Source organism: Neomonachus schauinslandi, chromosome 11 (assembly GCF_002201575.2).
Source record: "Neomonachus schauinslandi chromosome 11, ASM220157v2, whole genome shotgun sequence".
NCBI classification, from domain to species: Eukaryota; Metazoa; Chordata; class Mammalia; order Carnivora; family Phocidae; genus Neomonachus; species Neomonachus schauinslandi.
The window spans coordinates 102,427,135-102,442,510 of NC_058413.1; the positions used below are offsets into that span (position 1 = coordinate 102,427,135).

The 15,376-nt window shown below is 43.7% G+C and overlaps 1 protein-coding gene across 4 annotated transcripts in view; it reads left to right on the plus strand.

Moving 5' to 3' along the window:
- Positions 1-7,170: 7,170 nt before the first annotated feature.
- Positions 7,171-15,376, plus strand: part of PPP2R1B (protein phosphatase 2 scaffold subunit Abeta) — a 32,311-nt gene continuing 24,105 nt past the window's right edge. For 3 of the 4 annotated variants that reach the window (XM_021696266.2, XM_044919258.1, XM_021696265.2), the window contains exons 1-5: positions 7,171-7,301; positions 8,125-8,215; positions 9,037-9,137; positions 12,424-12,656; positions 12,980-13,127. In XM_021696266.2, the coding sequence (XP_021551941.1) occupies positions 7,188-7,301; positions 8,125-8,215; positions 9,037-9,137; positions 12,424-12,656; positions 12,980-13,127 (687 nt within the window). In that variant the 5' untranslated portion in view covers positions 7,171-7,187. The remainder of the gene's footprint in view (positions 7,302-8,124; positions 8,216-9,036; positions 9,138-12,423; positions 12,657-12,979; positions 13,128-15,376) is intronic. The other variant, XM_044919259.1, reaches the window with a different exon arrangement.

Below are 15,376 nucleotides of genomic sequence, written 5' to 3' on the forward strand. Positions count from 1 at the left end.
GGAGGTTTGGGTTTGGGTTTTTTTTTGTTTTTGTTTTGTTTTTTCCTTTCTTACACCCTCTGGATTGTCAGATTTGCTCTGCAGAGAAATAATATGAATAATCACTAACATCTATTAAGCATTTAAGCCTGCAGGAATGTTTCAAGTTCCTTTTCTCTCATATAATCCTTACAACAACGTTATGAGTTTGATAACTGTTATTATCCTCTTCATAAACTAATGCCAAGAGATATTACATGTCTTGGGGCGCCTGGGTGGCTCAGTCGTTAAGCGGCTGCCTTCGGCTCAGGTCATGATCCCAGAGTCCTGGGATCGGGTCCCACATCGGGCTCCCTGCTCAGCGGGAAGCCTGCTTCTCCCTCTCCCACTCCCCCTGCTTGTGTTCCTGCTCTCGCTGTCTCTGTCAAATAAATAAAATCTTTAAAAAAAAGATATTACATGTCTTGCCCAAGATCACCTAGCTAGGAAGTTGCAGACCTGGGATTCAAACGCAGGCAGTCTGACTCCAGATCCTCTCTCTTAACTATGACTTCATACTCCCTATTTCAAGACCTCTTTGGAGTCCACAGTCCTTGAGCTCCTTTTTTGGATATTATGTTGAGGTATCTGGAATGATTAGACAGGCAGAGATAAGAACATGACCTAGTCAAAGTCGTTTCAGTCTTTTTACTACCTTCTTAATCTGCCTCCAGGAACCACAGCCTGGAGGTTGTCTTAGTAAGAGTGTACAGATAACAGAGTCTTTCTAGGGGCTTTTTTAGAACACTGTGTGGCCCAGCTAATTTTAATCACACAGCTAGATCAGAAAGGGAGCTGATTTCCTGAAGTCCTAGAAGTCAGTGGAAATTCCGGTTTCTGATTACAGTCCCAGTTGAATTTCTGCTGTGATGTGAGTAGCATATCCAGGGGGCTTTGGTATTGGTTCTTTCTTACTCTTCTGATCTTTTTCCTAATAGTTCTGCTGGGCAGATCAGGAAAAACAGTGGGGGAAAATACCATCTTCAGGGGACAAGGAATATTTTAAGTAATCTGTGTTTTTGCTAAATCAGACCTCTGTCTAGTTGGAACCTGGAGACAGTGTGCCTGCCTACTGAAAGCCACTACTTATGTTGGCTGGGTCTAGTGTAAGACAGGTGATAAAGGCTTATAAAAATAAGAAAGAAGGAAATCTGGACTCTGTGGACATACCGGGGCTAGATAGGGAGTAACTGGCAGGAGTGGGCTATTATCCAGATTTATGGATGCCATGAGGAAGACCAGCCAGGGAGAGGCAGAGTCTAGTCTATAATGGGGTAACTAACCAAGAGCCAAAAGCTCTGTGTGTTTGGATATTTAAGAATTTTCATGGCTCAGGATTAAAAAAGCGTAAATATCCTGGATATTGGTATCCCAGATTGGGGCCTGAAACATAAAAGACAGAAAAATGGGTGAAATTCATGTAAAATCTGCAATATAGCATATAGTAAAAAACCAAAGGTCAGATGGAGATATTGAACATGGAAAACTCTCCCTTCCATCCTGTTCCCCCAGGTACCCTGTTATCTTCCCATAACCAACCAATGTAATTCACGTGTGTTCTAGAACTTTTTTTTTTAATGCTTACATAAGCATGTGTGTCTTCTTTAACAAGTGGTAAGATACTATGTATACTGTTCTGGCACTTTCTCTTTTTTAATCTTAAAATAATTTAATACTACCTGTTTAGGAGCAATCTAATATTTCCGAGCATTTTCAGCTTAAGTTACCCCCCACAACTTCAATAACATTTTTATTGTTATTTTTCACCTCAGAATTTTAATTGTACCTTGCTTTTGCATTTAACACTGTAACAAAGGGGGTTTGTTTTTGTTTGCTTTGTAACAAAGGGTTTTCGTTGAGCTGTGTACGGCACCTGACAAGATAACCAGGGGTCTGTCCTAAGAATGTCGGAGCCCATAATAGAACTCAAATGCCTAAGACTTTTGAGAAAGGTCGCCATGCCTGTTTGATCTCCAGGTCTGTTGTAGCTTAAATATGCCCTTGACGTTAGAGGAAGTATTCATTCTGGCTGCTGTTCTTAGGGAATTGGGGGCCTGCCCACCTTCAGCCTCGGTCTCCAGATGCTCTCTTCTTTTGTTTGCTGTGGGCAACAGTTCAGTGAGCACTTGGTGCTCAGTAAACTCTAGCATTTGCGTAATGCTTTTCCTTTACAAAGTACTTCCCGTTATGGATCTTATTCCTCACAAGAACCCCGAGAGACCTCAGCTAAGATTTGCCCCTATTTTTTTGCCAATGAGAAAACCTTCTGGAAGACCTTGAGTTAGGTCTTCTCTAAGTCATGTATTCCTTTCATCTTTCCATACTGGTCCTCTGTTGCCAAAGCTCAGTTGATTGGAATGTTTTCTTTCCTGCTTCTACTTCCTCAGTAGATAACTATTAATGGCTAATATTTGATGGTTTACTCTTGTCAGGTACTAATCGAAGCACTCTGTATGCATTATTTGATCTTAACAACCACATGAGGTAAGCTTTACAGCTCTACGCTATAGATGCAGAAACCAGGATTCTGAGAGGGTAAGTTATTTGTTCACAGTCACACAGACTAATAATTGGCAGGGCTGGGATGTCAATCTAGGTCATCCTGACTCCACTGTATACTCCAGTGTAGGGCTCGAACTCATGACCCTGAGATCAAGACCTGAGCTGAGGTCAAGAGTCAGATGCCTAGCTGATTGAGCCATGCAGATGCCCCCATTTTAGCCATTCTGTATACTGCCCTGAATCAGAACTGGCTGTCCAATGTCTTTGATTTGCTCTTCTCAAGAATTCGAGAGAAGTTTTGCTCTGGAAATCCAACACCTTTTTTTTTTTTTTTTTTTATATGTAGTGATAAACTGTGGCATGGAGGTAGAGGATGAAGCCAGGAGAGGTAATAATCCAGGATTATGTGTTTCACAGCTTCTTCATTCATTGTGATTCATTGTGTGACTCTAGGCAAAGCCTCTTCTTTGTCAAGTATTCGCAGCCATAAAAATGCAATTAAAATTTTGAGGTGAAAATATTTGAGTTCCACAGGATTAAGACAGTCTTTGTATAAATATAAATTCGGGGCGCCTGGGTGGCTCAGTCGTTAAGCGTCTGCCTTCGGCTCAGGTCATGATCCCAGGGTCCTGGGATTGAGCCCCACATCGGGCTCCCTGCTCGGCGGGGAGTCTGCTTCTCTCTCTCCCACTCCCCCTACTTGCATTCCCTCTTTGCTGTGTCTCTGTCAAATAAATAAATAAAACCTTTAAAAATATATGTATATAAATTCAAAATATCATTAATGCAATGGTGATAATTACTGCTTTGCAATGAATTAAGTACAGACCTGGGTATCAGTTTACCAGGGTCATCTTGCTAAATGAAGATACTTGGAAAATGCCTGCATGTACCTCAGGTTTCCTGTGCGTGAACTGGACCGTCTATCACTTTGTTATTTTTTTTTAAATTAAAAAAATTTTTTTTTTCCATCTACCATTTCTTGACTGCCTTTTCAATGGGATGACACTTGGGGGTCTGCCTTGTGAGAACCACCTGCATACGTGTCTCTCTTGCACTTGGCCTTCTCTTCCAGGGGGGTGGCTCTGAAGCAGATCAGCTTGAACGAGCATTGATTTTGTAAAGCCCGGTGGATGGTGAGGAAGAGGCGAGCTGAATCAATGAGGCAGGAGGTTAGAGAGCATGACCATGATGTCCTTCAGACTTCCTCAGGACTGACCCTTTTCTGCTGGGACGCTGGGAGCTGTTACAAGCACAAGCATTGATGTCTGTTGATCCCATCTGCTTGTGCTTCTCCATATTCTCCATGCTTTGTGTGACAGGAACGGGGCAAGTCTGAGCCTGTCTTCCCTTGATTCACTAGATGCGTGAACTGCATGTGGGTGTCAGAACTCAGGGCTTTTGTGCTGAGAATGTCACACTGTTTCCGGAGTGTTGCTTTAAACCCCCAGTCGAATCTCAGCTGCTGCTTCTGGCGCTCCCTGGTCATTAGTTTTGTGTGTGTGTGTGTGTGGGGGGGGGTCTTGGGGAGGAGACCAGAGGAGCAATAGAGAGGAAAGGATGCGGCATCAGCTTGGAGCCACAGTACTGTATTTGTCTTGCTTAGCTGCATTCCAGGAGGCCAGCAAAAGAGGGATCAGTTTAATCTGGCAAAAACCATAACCAATAGGGACAGAATTGCTTATCAATAATCAGTTTTTGCTGTCATTTGCTTTTTCTGGACAAGAAGCGGCCTCCAGAGACTCTTTTCAGACTCTTCCTGAGCAGCTGCTTGTTGACCTGGAAATGATTTTTACAGATGTTTTTAAATCAGTGACTTTGAAATATCAGTGTACATTAGAATCACCAGGGGTACACAGTAAAATGCCCCGCCCTACTCTCAGGGGTTCTGATTCAGTGGATCTGGGGTGCAAGACAGGAATATGCATTTTTTTTTTAACATGTATCTTAGGTGATTCAGATAGTCTGTGGACCACACTCCTCCAAAGACTTAGATTTTGTTCCAGTTTCCATTTGGCCCAGTTTTTGAAATAGCCTCTTTCTGCTGTAGTCTGTTTTAATTAGTTTCTTTATTGAAGGATTTATTAGCATCTCCATGTTTACTACCTGTTCTGTTCTCACATCATCACAGTAACTAGAGAGGGACCCAGAGGTGGTTAACTCTGTTTTATTGGGGGTGAGGGGGTGGGAGGTGGGATTGAGGCATAGGAAGAGGTAGGTCATAGTCAGAGACAGAGGTGGGAATTGAAGTCTAGAATTGATGACTCTCAAACCAGGCAATTTTTTGGCACCCATTTTTTTCAGCTTGTGATTTCATATTTTATCATAGTTATTCCTTAGGTATCCAATTCATTGTGCTTGGGTAAGGAAAGCATATCTGAGTTTTAAACAAAATAGCTTAGCATTAACCAGTGTGCTAATTTTTGTTCAGAATGAGGCTCATCTAAGCTTGAGCAACATGTAGATGATGATATGCTTGGAACTGACTTAATGTGCTTCTCTCTCTGCTTACTTCCTCCACCATTTCTGAAGGCTTTTTACATCAAGTATAAGGGAACAGATTTCTCCTCTCCATGCCAATAGGAACCCCCTCTGATCTTCTAACTGGTAAAGTACAAAATCCAAAAACCTCTTAGCCCTCTGTTTTTCAACCTTGAGTGGTATTTGGATCCATTTCTAAAGGGAAAAAAAAAATTGTGAAAACCCTCAGGCAACTTATTTTTTTAAAGATTTTTTATTTATTTGAGAGAGAGAGAGAGAATGAGCGGGGGAGGAGAGGGAGAAGAAGCAGGCTCCCCACTGAGCAGGGAGCCAGGCGCAAGAAAGGCTAAACTGGCCTCCCTAGAACCAGTACCTCTTCCTTGATCCCAGGACCCTGGGATCATGACCTGAGCTGAAGGCAGTTGCTGGAATGGTGCCCCAGGTGCCCCCAACTTAAATTATTTTTATTACAATGTTACTTAAACTTGCAAATATAAAGTAGGAATATCGTGTTCTTTTATTTATAGTTCTTATACACTAACAACCCAAAAGAGATCTACAAATCAAGTACCCAGGAGCCTGAGTTATCCCTTGTATTGACTCAGGTGCCTGGGAAGGCTCAGCTGCTTTTGAGGTGAATGTGCCTGTGCTGCCAAGTGACCTGTAATACCTGTTTTCTCACTCGTCTGCTGGAAATGCTGTGACAGTGCATTTCCATGGTGTCAATTGGCTTTCATTTTGGGCATGAAAACACCATTTTCATTTTAAATCTACCTCCGATCTTTTCTTATTCTAGAAGGGTAAAAGCAGCATGGGAACGCACATGCAAACCTAAGTATTGAAATAGGGCAGCAATGCTGGTTATAAAGTGGTCATCCAAATAGTACAGAATATGCTTATATAAATCTAAAAATTATTACCAAGATGAAAACCAAACCGAAGCCCTACAGAATACATCCACAGACCTAATTTGAGAGCTACTGTTCAAGTCCATTGGTCCCCAAACTTTCACTCCTATCAAAGGCTCTATCTACTGTGTTTATTCTGACGAACGTGGTTTTTTTTTTTTTTTAAAGTCTCCTAAATTACGTTCATTAATAATTTTATGTTTTTATTAATCAGACCTGCAGTTACCATTTCGGAGCTTACGATCACCATATTCACCATATGTAGTTTATCACTCTAAGCTGCTTATAGTCCAAAACGAACAAAAGAGAGGGGACATTCTGGTGGTTCTGTGCTGCCTGCAGAAGGGTAAAGGAAAACTTTCCATCAAGTTTTGTAAGAAACTCCAGCACCCTCACCTCCTTCTACTGGTGCCTCTGAGGACTCTTGGGAGTTCTAGGGAGGCCAGTTTAGCCTTTCTTGTACAAGCAAAGTAGCCACTCCACCCAATTTGGAAGGATTAAAGCTTGTCCTAGTTTTGCTTGATTGTTGTACTTCTAGCATGCTAAAGACCTAAAAGAGGGAGGAAGAAAAAACAACAGAAGGCACCATTCCAGTACCAAGCTGAAAAGAAACACAAAAACAAGAGAGCAGCATGTTTTTAACAGCTTGCATGGAAAAAGCGGAAAAAATATTGACTGGGGAGCTTGGACAGCAGTGTTCCTTTCCTCTCACCGCCCGCGGTATTTGTCTGACGGAGCAGGGGCCAGATACAATTCTGGCTCACAGGCCAGAGGAAGAGGTGGAGGGGTTCTGTGGAAGCTTGAGGCTAGCAGGGGAAATTAGGGCTGGAGACCCGGTGGCTTAGGGCCAGGATGAAGTCGGGGGAGGCGCTAAGTCTGTTTTCCTCCTGGCCTGGGGCCTCCTCTGTGGTGTGCCTGAGTCCTAGGAGCACAGCTCGCATCACTCAGGTAGGTCCCTGACCCCTTCAGCCCACCATAAGCAGAATGAATTCCTGCCCCTGTTGCTTTTGGCTGTGTAAAGGATGCGGGGGCTCCGTTCGCTTTCTCAGCCCACCCTTCTTCTGGAGTTTAAACGTACAGCTCCCGCAACGGAGTCCACGCGGGGACCTCCACCACCCCGGCAGGGACTCTGCTCCCCCGCCTCCGCGGAGTGGGAGTGCGGGCCTTAGTTCCGCCGGCCTGGGCGCGGGGCGGGGCCTGGACGCGGGGCGGGGCCTGGGCGCGGGGCGGGGCCTGGGCGCGGGGCGGGAGGCGGCGACCAGCCGGAGGAGAAAGAACATGGCGGGCGCAGCGGGGCCCGGGACCGGCCCGGGGGCAGCGGGAGGAGATGGAGACGATTCGCTATACCCGATTGCGGTTTTAATTGACGAGCTCCGCAACGAGGACGTGCAGGTACTAGAATCGGGCCGGCGAGTGGAGGCGGGTTTGGCCGGGCGTGTGGTGGGGAAGGAGGAAGGCCGGCTCCGCGGTGGGGGAGGCCAGGGGACTGGAACAGCCCGACTTGGAGCACAGATTTGATGGGGAGGAGGATGAAGACTCATGGGGACCTGCGCTGGCTCGACCAGACCTTCCCCAGGGCCTCTCCAGCACTCCTCCTCCCAGCGCCTGCGGCGTCCCACCCGGTCCCGGCGGTTGTGGGAGCAGCGGCTTCCCGCCGGGGCGCCCCTTCCGGGCGGTGCTGGGAAGGGAGGGAACGTGCGTCCAGTCCTGGGCCGGGAGGAGGGCGGCGCGGGCCCGAGGAGGCTGGAGCGGGCTGCGGGTGGATGAACGCCGTCCTCTCGGCTTGGAAACCCGCCTGGCTTGTTGGGTACAGAGTGGGGTGGCTTATTAACCTAGAGAAGTCGGTGTATCAGCTCTGGTGTAACTTTTCTTTGGAAAGCCAGGGGTTGTATTCAACCATTTCACCTGCTTCACCGCTGCCAAAGTGTTCTCATTTTGAACTTGTCTCACTTCCTGGATGTGGTATTCTTTTTCCTTTTTCTAATGGGCCCTTTGAGTGTTGCTCTTAAGAAACCTTCCTTTGGCTAAAATGAAGCTGTGTTCCCACTACTCCTGAGGTTCCTCATAGAATAAAATCTAAATTGAAGGTTTTCCTCCTTGTCACTCAATGTCATTATCTCACCTGTTCGCAACTTTTGTCTTTTGGTCTAAATCACAATTGTTTACTTCATTCTGTCCACTTTCTTTTCTTTCTTTCTTTCTTTTTTTTTTAAAGCTCCGCCTCAACAGTATTAAGAAGTTATCAACAATTGCTCTAGCACTTGGAGTAGAAAGGACGCGAACAGAACTGCTGCCATTCCTTACAGGTATGTGAATTTTTTGTTTAAAGAAAAGCATGGGGCGCCTGGGTGGCTCAGTTGGTTAAGCGACTGCCTTCGGCTCAGGTCATGATCCTTGAGTCCCGGGATCGAGTCCCGCATCGGGCTCCCTGCTCGGCAGGGAGTCTGCTTCTCCCTGTCCCACTCCCCGTTTGTGTTCCCTCTCTCGCAGTGTCTTTCTCTGTCAAATAAATAAATAAAATCTTTAAAAAAAAAAAAAAGAAAAGCATGGCCATTGCTATTTTCCAGTGGCTTTCAAAACTTGGACTCTTTTTTAGATATTTGTTACTCATGCTATTAAGTACTAAACTGAGCCTGATGCTTTCTGTGCAAAAGAAACAAGACCGGGCATAGTGTAATGTTGTGGCCAGACTTTTATTAAAACATTAACTATTTAGCTAATGGGAAAATAACTGATACAGGATTGTCAATTTCTAATTCATGTAAGACAGATCCAGAATGCTGTTAAGATTGTGACAGGACGGGCGCCTGGGTGGCTCAGTTGGTTAAGCGACTGCCTTTGGCTCAGGTCATGATCCTGGAGTCCCGGGATCGAGTCCCACATCGGGCTCCCTGCTCGGCAGGGAGTCTGCTTCTCCCTCTAACCCTACCCCCTCTTGCGCTCTCTCTCTCACTCTCTCTCTCTCTCTCTCAAATAAATAAATAAATAAAATCTTTAAAAAAAAAAAAAAAAAAGATTGTGACAGGACTATCTAGTTAAATATGGAGTCCATTCCTAGTTTTATGTGAGTATCCCGCTCTGGGCCAGCTATCCTTGTTGATGAGTACTGGGTTATTGTCATTTCCAGATACAATTTACGATGAAGATGAGGTACTGTTAGCTCTTGCTGAGCAACTGGGAAATTTCACTGGCCTGGTGGGAGGTCCTGACTTTGCCCACTGTTTGCTGGTAAGTATATTCTGCCTACCGTCCTTCCAGAACTTTTCCAGTATAAATGACACATCAGTGATAGGAACACTACAGCATTTTTAATGCAGATTTTTTTTATGGATAGTCACAGTGTTGGCTGTTGGGAAAACAAATAATGTAGGCACTTTATTTTTCTCACTATGAGCATAAGAACTTCCTTTTTTCTTTTCTGCCTCTGTGGACTACTTGTTAGTTTAGAGGTTGGGAGAAAAAAGCTTTGATTGTTTTTATGGGTTCTCTCCCCCCCCCCCCCCCCCCCCCCCCCCCCCCCGACAAAATTGGAGATCTTATTTCTCATCTAGCAGTGTCATGATTTTGGAAATGTTTATTAGCTGCCCCCCCCCCTTTTTTTTTAAGTATTTATTTAAGTAATCTGTACACCCAGCATGGGGCTCGAACTCACAACCACGGATCAAGAACCACATGCTCTGGGATGCCTGGGTGGCTCAGTCGGTTAAGTGTCTGCCTTTGGCTCAGGTCATGATCCTAGGGTCCTGCGATCGAGCCCCGAGTTGGGCTCCCTGCTTGGTGGGGAGCCTGCTTTTCCGTCTCCACCCCCAACCCCCCGCTCGTGCGCGCGCGCTCTCTCTCTCTCTCAAATAAGTAAAATCTAAGAAAAAAAAAAAACAAAACTGCATGCTCTACAGACTGAACCAGTCAGCCTCCTTGGAAATGTTTATTAGCTTTTTATCTTTGATCATAAGCCTATGGTGTGCTTCTGACTGACTTTGTGGATTTGATGAGTTCAGTTCAATTTGGGTGACATTTACTGAGAGCCTACTGTATGTATCAGGCACTGAAGTTCTAGTGTTAATGTTAAAGGAGACAGGTGTGAATGGAATGAGGTCTCTGCCCTTCTGTGTCAACAGGTAGTTACTGTACAGTGTTAGATGGAAAAATAGAAGCACATACAAGGTACCTAAGTAGTAGAAAGGAGAAAGAGATTGACTAAGGGTGATGAGAGAAAGCCTCTTTGGGGGTGATGTCTATACTAGGTTTTGAAGGATGATTAGGAATTCACCAGTTGGACAAGATAGAGATGTATGCTTCATGGCCTAAAAACTGTCTATATGATGCTAGTTTGTGATTTCTATTTCTACCTCTGACTTTTCCATGGATATAAATACCTGCTTACATCTCTTTTCATATCTGCCTATGATTTTTCCACTTGGATGTCAAATAGGCATTTCAAATTTAACATGCCTGAAACAACTCAATTTTCTCCCTAAAGTATGCCTCTCATTTAGTGGTCCCATCTCAGTAAATGGCATCACTGTCTACGCACTTGGATAAGCCAAAACCTAGAAGACATTCTTGCATCCTCTTCCCGTCATTTTCCACATTCAGTGCATTAGTAATTCCTGTAGATTCTGTGTACATTCCAAATCAGTTCGCTTTCCTTCCTCCCCACTACTACCTAGCTCCTCTTTCCTTTTGTCTTCCCAGACCTCACAATCTTTCCTCGAGATTACTGCAGTAACATGCTAACCAGGTGCTTTCCACTCTTGCCTCTCACCCTCTCCCTCTAGTTCACTCTTCACCCAGCAAATGGATCACTTCCTGCCTCGGCTCTTAGAAAATCCAAATTCCTACTTTAGGTTTTGTAAACTGAGGGACAAGCTATCTCTATGAATTTATCTCATGCCGTGTTCCCTCTTGTTAACCTCATTTTATTTACAGTGGTCTTTGTTCTTTGAATAAACCAAGCTTATTATTGCCTTAGGATTATTGCCCTAGGTATTCCCCCTAAGGTTCTTTGGGCTTCTGGCGGCTGGTTCCTTGTCATTCAGATATCAGCTTCAGTGCATCTTCTCAGAGAGGCCTCTCTGATCACCCAACCTGAAATTGCCTCCTCGTCACCCCTTACCACATCATCCTATTCTATTTTTTCACAGACTGCTCCTCACCATATGATTGTTTTCTTGATTGGTTGTCTTCCTCCACTCGAATATAAAGTCCACTAGAACAAGGAACCTGTCTGCCTTGTTTTTTCTCTGTCCTCAGTGCTGTAATACAACAGTAATCATCCACTGATTCCGGGGTTCGGAAGTGTGAAACAGCTTGCCTTGCTGGTGTGTTGAGCCGGAGTCCATTGGAGTGGTGGCTGGGGCCGTAGGGAGAGGGCCTGGAGAAGTAGGCAGAGTTCAAATCCAGAGACAACTCCTAATTGATTCTCAGGAGCTTGGCCTTATTTTACAGTGGTGATGGAGACCAGCCAGTGATACTATACGAGAGCAGCTCAGAGAAGGCAAGGGTAGATCATGAGACTCATTAGCAAGCAAGTAAGAAAGTGGTATCTTTTCAAAGGGCTTCTGAAATACCTCTTAGGAAAGCTGAGTACTTTCTATTTCTGTGTGTATCAAACAATTTTTGAAATGTATTATTAGGTAGACTCATTATTAGGTTGACTCATAATTCTGTTTCACTCCCTTGGTCAGTTCTGTATGTGGATTTTGTCTTTTAACATTTGCAGGTCATGGCATATGCTGAATATACCTAACTCAAATGCACACCCAGAAACACAGAGGTTCAGAGAACCAGCCCTTGTGCACTTTTCACTGGGCTGTGTCATGTTCACTTACTTCTCCTGGTCCAGACCAACCTTTTTGGTCTCTTCTATTTCTGAAGCTACAAACAAGGATTCCTACCATGTCTGTACTCTTCGTTGTTCTGTCAGGGACTCCTGCTCTGTGTCTGGCTCATAAGATTTCGGATGTATTCTGAAAAAAGAGATTCTGTACTCAGCCTTTCATATGTTAGATAAGTTGATGGTGTGGAGCTAGGAGACAAGGGTTGCTTGCATTTCCAGGAATGGTAGAATAATACTCCAAAGCCTGTGTGGGCTCCGTGGCCTGATGAGATGTCATCATGTAATTGTGGTGCCCAGTGTTGCTCATGTTTTTGCACTTACTCTTGAGGAAATAAACATCATCTTATCTGAATTTGGCTACATACCTCTTAAACCTAGTCTTTCAGCTCGCAGTAATATTAATATTGTGTCAAGTCTCCACTGTGTCATTTGTAGACACCATCTGGGAATTGCCATCTGGGACATGAGATCTTGGCTGTCCTACAGGAGTCGTGTCTTCAGGTTGGACACGCCATATGTTATCACCGTGTGAACTGAAAGTAACCATTTGGTGTGCTGTAGCTAACATTCTGGTTACATGTACCACCTCCCTTCAGTCACTTTAAAAGGTGATAATCTGTAGCTAACCTGATTCCCTAAGTTTTCTTCTCTGATTTTCCTTTTTGGTCTTTTTAGCCTCCTTTGGAAAGTCTGGCGACTGTGGAAGAGACCGTGGTTCGAGACAAGGCTGTGGAGTCCCTGAGGCAGATCTCCCAGGAGCATACTCCCGTTGCTCTGGAAGCTCATTTTGTACCTCTGGTGAAGCGCCTGGCGAGTGGGGACTGGTTCACTTCTCGCACATCTGCGTGTGGTTTGTTCAGCGTTTGCTATCCCAGAGCTTCAAATGCTGTCAAAGCAGAAATTAGACAGTAAGATATGGTGTTTTTTTAGTTATTTGGAATTATTGGGAACTCATAGCTGACAATTTACACAGTAATACCCTGTTACCTGTGAGTGGCTGATAGCAGGATAGGAGAAAGTGGTAATATGACTTTTTTATCATTCAGTTGAATATACTAGTGGTTTTATATTTGACTTCCACGAGTAAAAGGCTAATCACTGATGTTTGTGAGAGAAAACCTCTAAAATGGCTCTGTGTGTGTGTGTGTGTGTGTGTGTGTGTTGGGGGTGTTGGGGGTGTTTAATTAATGGTATTTGACAGGAAATGCCTTCATTATTTTATTTGCTCCAGGCACTTCCGTTCTTTGTGCTCAGATGACACTCCAATGGTACGACGTGCTGCCGCTTCCAAACTGGGCGAATTTGCAAAAGTTTTGGAATTAGACAGTGTGAAAAGTGAAATTGTTCCACTGTTCACTAATCTAGCTTCAGATGAACAGGTAAGTTAACCTTTAGTATTTAAGGTACGTGGATATGCTCCTTTCCTCTAACGTTTTAAGGGGAGTTTTGGTTCTCATGTTAGGATCCTTTTTGCCAAATTGATACTTAAGTCTGGGCTGGATAAAGTTTAATATGACCCATCTCAGTGTCCTTATATTTCTTTCTTAACCAGACCATGATTTTTTCTTACATTAGCAGTGGTTAAAAGAAGAGTCAAAGAGGAAATGGGAGGGTGCCTGGATGGCTCAGTTGGTTAAGCAGCTGCCTTGGGCTCAGGTCGTGATCCTGGGGTCCTGGGTTTGAGCCCCACATTGGGAATCCCTGCTCAGCAGGGAGCCTGCTTCTCCCTCTGCCTGCCACTCCTCCTGCTTGTGCGCGCGCGCTCTCTCTCTCTCTGTCAAATAAATGAATAAAATCTTAAAAAAAAAAAAGAGGAAATGGGAGCCATGTTAGAAGGGAAGACCAAAGCTATGTTAAGGGGTAACATACTTTTGTGCATTGCAGCCAGTCGTGAGGGGAGTAATGTTGCCTGGAATTTTTGACTTTCAGATAAACAAGCATAGCATGTGTTGAGAAGGCTGTTTGACCTTCTATATCCTCTGGATGAATGTATAGGGTGACTTTGCATAATAGCAATTCTAAATCCAAGGATCTATGTCTTTTTGGGGTAGAAATAATAACAATAAGGAGCACTACATTAAATATGAAATTTTTCTCAGCCTGTCTTAAGAGCTTTACATTAAGAAGTACTTCGGTCCTCATAACAGCCCCATGAGGTAGATACGCCATTTTACGTATTAGGAAACAGACACAGAAAATTGAAGTAACTTTTTCAGGGTTGCATAGTCAGCAGTGGTAGAGATGGGGTGGGAATCTAGGCAGTTTGGCTCCAGAGTGCACAGCCTTCGCAGCCAGGGTGTACTGCCTCTCTTTATGGTTCAGAGGATCCGCCCCCACAGTTTCTGGACTCTAGAAGAATCCTTTTGGGGTTTTAATTTGCCTACTGTCTATCCTAGAAGCACTTCACATGTATAGGACCAAGAGCAGCAGACACATATTGATGAGTGTCATTTTCAGATCCTAGATTGAAAGATGGTAAATCTTACTTTCAAAATAATTTAAAAATGTTATTAAAATTGCATACAGAAAAGAGCACAAAAATACAGCCCCATGAATAAGGTAATGTCATCTTATTAGCAAACAGAACTTTGACAGCCACTACCCTAGGAGGCTACCACATGTTCCGTCTCAAACACACCTGCTCCCTGCCTGCTTCAGATAACACTTTATCTTGACTTTCGTGGTAACCACCTCTTAACTTGTCTGTACATTTATTACTTCAACATTATAGTTTAAAACAGCACTGTTTAACAAATAGAATGTAAGTTAATTTAAGTTTTCTAGTAGTCACATTTTAAAAAGTAAAAGGGAAATTAATCTTAATAATTTATTTAACCCCGTATGTCCAAAATAATGATCATTTGAACATGTGACACTAGCCACATTTCATGTACTCCGAAGCCATAGGTGGGTAGTTACCACATTGGACAGATGGGTTTAGAGTCCTCATTTAGGATTTTGTTGATTATGCTTCCCATGGTATAATTTAACATTTTCCTTTGTCCTCTATTTCTCGCAGATTGATAGTTGAATCTAGTGTCGGGGAGGAGGGTTTGCAAACTTTTTCTGTAAAGGGCCGGATAGTGAATATTTTTGGCTTTGTGAGCCGGTTTCTGTTGTAACTACTCAACTCTGCTCTTGCAGCATAAAAGCACTATAATGTGTAAACTAATGGGCACGGTGGTGTTCCAGTATAACTTTATTTACATAAAGTAGCTGTAGTCCTGGATTTGGCCAATTATTGCCCCATCCCTGATCTAGAGGCTTAATGAGATTTAGATTTGATATTTTTGGGGTAGTAAGACCACTTCATATGTGGGATTATATTTTTTGTTAAGAGGCATATAATTTCTAGTGTTATATTAGAAAAAATATTAAGTGCTTAGTTGTAAAATGTGTGTATGTATATTCTGTCCGACCACTGATAGAATTGCTGTTCTTGGCTTACTAATTCATTGAAAACATATTGACTACCTGCTACATCTGAGGCACCGTTCTGGTGCTGGGCTCCAGCGTTAAAAAGGCATACAAAGGCCCTTCTGTCATGGAGTGTACGTTTTGATGAAGGAAAACAGATAATATTAACAGATCAATAAGCATTAATGATAAACACTATGATGAAAATAAA